The sequence below is a fragment of the Hydra vulgaris genome, chromosome 13 (assembly GCF_038396675.1).
Source record: "Hydra vulgaris chromosome 13, alternate assembly HydraT2T_AEP".
NCBI classification, from domain to species: Eukaryota; Metazoa; Cnidaria; class Hydrozoa; order Anthoathecata; family Hydridae; genus Hydra; species Hydra vulgaris.
In genome coordinates, this window is record NC_088932.1 from 35,809,753 (window position 1) to 35,815,000 (window position 5,248).

General features: G+C 27.1%; 1 protein-coding gene across 6 annotated transcripts in view; it reads right to left on the minus strand.

The window, feature by feature from the left end:
• Positions 1 to 879: 879 nt before the first annotated feature.
• The window catches only part of LOC100205249 (semaphorin-1A), a 66,987-nt gene continuing 62,618 nt past the window's right edge, over positions 880 to 5,248 (minus strand). Inside the window, exons 18-21 of one of the 6 annotated variants that reach the window (XM_065815540.1) lie at positions 4,236 to 4,331; positions 2,993 to 3,076; positions 1,725 to 1,901; positions 880 to 1,236 (exon numbers count right to left, since the gene is read on the minus strand). In XM_065815540.1, coding sequence (XP_065671612.1) covers positions 1,211 to 1,236; positions 1,725 to 1,901; positions 2,993 to 3,076; positions 4,236 to 4,331 — 383 coding nt within the window. In that variant the 3' untranslated portion in view covers positions 880 to 1,210. Of the gene's footprint in view, positions 1,237 to 1,358; positions 1,902 to 2,992; positions 3,077 to 4,235; positions 4,332 to 5,248 lie in introns of those variants that run through there. The other 5 variants (XM_065815542.1, XM_065815538.1, XM_065815543.1 and 2 more) reach the window with 5 other exon arrangements.

A 5,248-nucleotide genomic window follows, 5' to 3' on the forward strand; every position in this document is an offset into this window, starting at 1 on the left:
CAGATATTATCAAAATAATCCTAAGGCTCTTTCTAAATTGAAACAGCCAATTACGTAAAGCATTTGTACAATAAAAAAGAGAAGAATGTAACAAAGTGCTCGATAACTTTGCTTGCTGACTTCAAGAATGTCTGAGACGGAATGGTGGTCATTTAGAGCATGTGTTTAAATAAATTTTAAAATTGAGCTAAAGGTCCAAAACATTCAATATTCATTTGTTATTATGAGAGCTCGCAGAAAATGTTAAAATTTTCAACGTGTTCAGTTTTAATAATAAATCGCAATCGAATTAATGAGTTTCGTTTAATTTGGGACACCCTGTATTTCAAGTAATACAACTTTTGAACGAACTAAGTCGCACCATTATGAAATTCATTGTTAAAAGAAGCCGTCAAGGCAAGTTTTTGGACGAATTGAAATAAATTTGATTTTGATGTAGAGAAAAGGACAGGAAATTAATTTTTCTTTCTTTTTTAAAATTATTAGTTGCTAAATTTTTAAATTTTTATTTTTAAATACAATAAATTAGCAATAAAAAAAATAAAAGCATTTATAAGTAAAAAAAATCAAGGTAAAGCATCATTTAAGTTATGGGGACATCAAAGCATCATTTAAGTTATGGGGACATCAAAGCATCGTTTAAGTTATGGGGACATCAAAGTGTATCGAAAAATTAATATAAAACTTTTTAAGTCTTTAAGAATAATATGTATAATCTTGGGTGACTTAAAAAATTAATGTACGTTATAATTTATGAACATTAATGTAACACAAAACTAATCGTACCAATTTCTGTAAGATAAAAAATATTAAAAAAAATTCAAATCACCCGATTTTTACAGTTTCATCATGAAACTTTAATTGCGCAAAATAAAAAAGTTTGTTTTAATCGATTCAAGATTGATAACTTGATTTTTGATCAATATTCTTACGCATAAATAAAAGTAAAAAATATTAAAGATAAAATAATATTTACAACTTATCTATTTTTCTACAAATAATTTTAAAAACTGTTTTAGTTTTTTAGTAGATTATTTTTTCAATATATGCGTTGTGTGGAGCGAGAACCATCGAATGCACAACTTATAGTCAATTCCAATCATCTTGTCAAGAGATATCACGAAGTGTTTAACATTGAGTTTGTAAGCTTGACCAAGCAAAAAGACTTGTAAGCCGATGGGTAGTAAGGCGTTGAAGATTATGTAAGTATTTAAGCTGAACGCGGTTTTAGGCAATCTGTGTAATATTAAACAAAATAAAAATAGAGTTAAACAATATAAACATAAGTTTTTGTAAACATACGTTTTTGCAAACATACGCTTTGATAAACGTATTAGTGTATTAATAAAAACACAAGCTAGACGAAGAAATTCTCAGCACTGAGCTAGTCAATTACGCTTCGTGTGACCCATTAAAAATAAAATTTAACACAATATGAGTTAAAAATCGCCATGTAACAGTCACTAGATGTAAAGCTAAAACAATGACGCAATACTGTAGTCACTAGATAACCTGTAAAGCTAATATGACGCAATATTGTAGTCAACGTCATGCTGATTTGTTCGTTTCATTGTTACCAACTTTACTTTCGTCAACTGTTAACGAATGTTTGTAGTCGTAATCATTTGCTGAAGAATTTTTTAAAAGTTCTGTGTTGGTAGAATCGTCATTTCTTTTAGGTTTTTTGTTATAATGGAAACGTTGAAAGTATTTAGGTAACGAACCATTTGCACCATCAAGGTCTGAAACGCCATGTTTCCGTTTTCGTCTGTAATTCCAAGCAACTATAACTAGCAATATAATGGTAAACAATGCAATTATAAACAACACAAGCATTAATACAAACGCGCTGAAAAAACTTTTTTTTTCGTTTTCACCAGTTCCAGAAACAGCAGTAACATCTAATAATAGAAAAAAAACAACTGAATATTGATGTCGGTAAAACGTAAAAACTAAGAATCAAACAACATCAAAATAAGAAATAAAAATATGAATAAAAATATTATTATTTGATAATCCATTAATGAATATACTTTTATATAGATATCTAATTATTCTAATTAGACAAGCCATAAAATTAAACGAACCTTATTAATAGATAATTTTTTTCTTTTTTTTTATAACAATTTAGTAAATTCAAATTTTTTATATTAATTTTAAATTTTTAAATTAACAAGTTTGCAAATAACACCTCCTGTTTGCACATCTAAGATTAAATATCTCGCACACGCAAGTATATATATATATATATATATATATATATATATATATATATATATATATATATATATACACACACACATACACACACACACACATATATATATACATATATTTATACACATAATGTACAGTTTACAGATACTTATACACACAATATACAGTGTATATTATGTGTATAAATATCTGTAACATATATATTATGTGTATAAATATCTGTAATATATATATATATATATATATATATATATATATTTTTTTTTGTTAATTTACCTCCCCAAGGCCGAGTAGGCCACTACATACGAAGAGGCTACTAATTGTGGTTATAACCCTCTCTCAACTCTATAACTCCGAAACACGAACCTTGACGAACAAGGCCGCTGCGCGGAGAAACAAGTTGAGCGCGGTACTACCAGGGACGTGGTGGGGATCGAACTCGGAACCTCTCGCTTGTAAAGCGAGCGCTCTACCACGACACCACTACCGCTAATATATGAAACTTAAGTAGAAGATAAAAGTTAGATATGTGTTTTTTACTAATTTATATATATATATATATATATATATATATATATATATATATATATATATATATATATATATATATATATATATATATATATATATATATTTATATATATATATACACACACACACAAGCATATATTAAGGATTAAGAGCAAATGTTATTACTCACAATATTTGAAAACCCTTAATACTGAGTTGGTTAGGAATTATTAAGAATGAAGTTTTCTTAAATAGCCTTATTTACCTCTAGTATTTGTACCAACTGTAGTTGTTGTGGTTGGCAGAGGTGTGTTACTTTCAGGTGTCGGATTACTTCGAGTAGTAGTAGCTGCAAATTAAGCAAAAATGTTAGTGTATAATGCAAAAAAAAAAAAAGTTTTTATAAGTAAAGGATCCGTAATGAAATAACCATAACTTTTAAAAATTTACTTAGGTATAACTTTCAGTTCTAAAATAACCGATCATTTTGTTGAAATAGCAAAATAAATTTGCAAATAAATTTGCAAATGAAAAATTGTCACAAAAAAAATCAAAATTTTAGCGAAATTAAAAATAATCTGCATATAATAAATTGATTAGTTTGTAGTTACTTGAATTTTTTGTTAAATACAATCATTTACATAATTTTTTGAATTAAAAAAATGTTTTTTAATTAAATTATTTTCATGCTGTTGGCTATTTTACCATATCTTGCTAAAAATTTTGGTTAACATTTTTTATGCAGATCATAAGGAAAAACATTTGTACCGGCTGGATATGGTTATTTCAATACAACTACTACTCTAGTTAAATACAAGGAGGGGTGGGTGGTGCCAACACCATTTTTTTTTTCAAAATTTTTTTACACAATTTTTAATAATATTAATTATTTATATTATTCAAAAATACTTTTTACATTTATACAATTTTAACATTTTGATCTTAAATAAACATTTGTTTATGAACTTCTATTGTTAGATATAATTCAGTACTTTCATACTTTTGTTAAACTAAAAATGTTAATAATAAAATAATATGGTTATTTCAGCACAGATCTCTTCGAAACTAAAAATGTTAATAATATGGTTATTTCAGCACAGATCTCTTCTAAATTATTTTAAAACTAAAATTAGATAAATATAGATTTTAAAATAACAGTTTTATATTAGGCATACCAAGTTATCCAACAGCAACCTTTCTGTTTCAATCCACATATATTATTAATTCAATACACAGAAAACTTCACTACAAAACACTACATAAAAACTGAACATACAACTAAAAACAACAAATAAATAAAAACAACTGACGAATTATAATACATAAATGAACTTTAGAACACAGATTAGATTGGTTTTTTCTTCGTTTGTGGACATTAAGACAGATTTAAACGCAACAAACACAATTATAATTTTAAAAATGTATCATCACTCTCTAAATAAACTTTATTATAAAACACTTCTAAATGCATCAGGACGAAGTTTACTTGAAGAGCTTGCCTTTATTACCTTCTTCACTGGAGGTTGATTCGCTAGCTGTAGTCGTGGTTGTAGTGGTTGGTAGAGTAGTAGAACTAGTAGTTGCAGGATAACTTTCTGTAAAAGCTGCAAATCAAATAAAAAAGAATAACCATGAAAAATAGGTTTCTTCAAGTAAAGTTCGTTTACTCCAAATATTAAAAATCTTTCTAGCACACCAATTCTGTCCACAACTGATGGGAACAGAAGTTCTCAATAGAAACAGTTGTTAATATTGGCATTTTAGTGCATAGAAATTGAATATTTCGAAATTGAAGATGAAGAAAAAAAAAAGGAAAAACCCTTATTACAACATAAAACACTTAAAAAAGCTGAAAAGATAAGTACAACCAAAATTTAAGAGTTCTTAAAACAAACAAAACTGAACTTTTCTCTCTACTTATAATTGCATAATAAACTTTAGAGACAAATATATTATACATATACATGTAAATATATTATACATATATATGAAAGAACATAAAGGTCCTTTCAGAGGAACTATGTGAAAAATGTTGACTCCTACAACCTAATGTAATAAAAAAAAGTTTTTTTTCTTTGCAACCATTGAATATCTATGAGGCTGCTAACACTTAAAAAATCTTGGACCCCATGCTCTCTTTACTTAAAGGGGTCTGTATATTAATATGCTTGAAATCATTAATATTTTTAACATAAAAATTGTATGCAAAAAATGTATGAAAACTTTTACTTTAAACAGGCACTATGGAAAAATAAAGTATAGAACACTCACAAATTACATGATGCAAACAAAAATACCTTCCCTTTTAACTAGCATGCATAGCCACATAAGCATACAGCTAACATAAATTTTATTAACTACAGTTGATAATAAATAGCGCTTACTGTGCTGCAAATGAGTGTTGTTATGGTAAATATTTATCTGGGATGAGAAGAGGTTTCAGAACTGAACATTAATATGCCCAAGGTAATAATACCACAATATACTTGTTTATCTGTAAGACAGCCTTCTTACTGTGTTT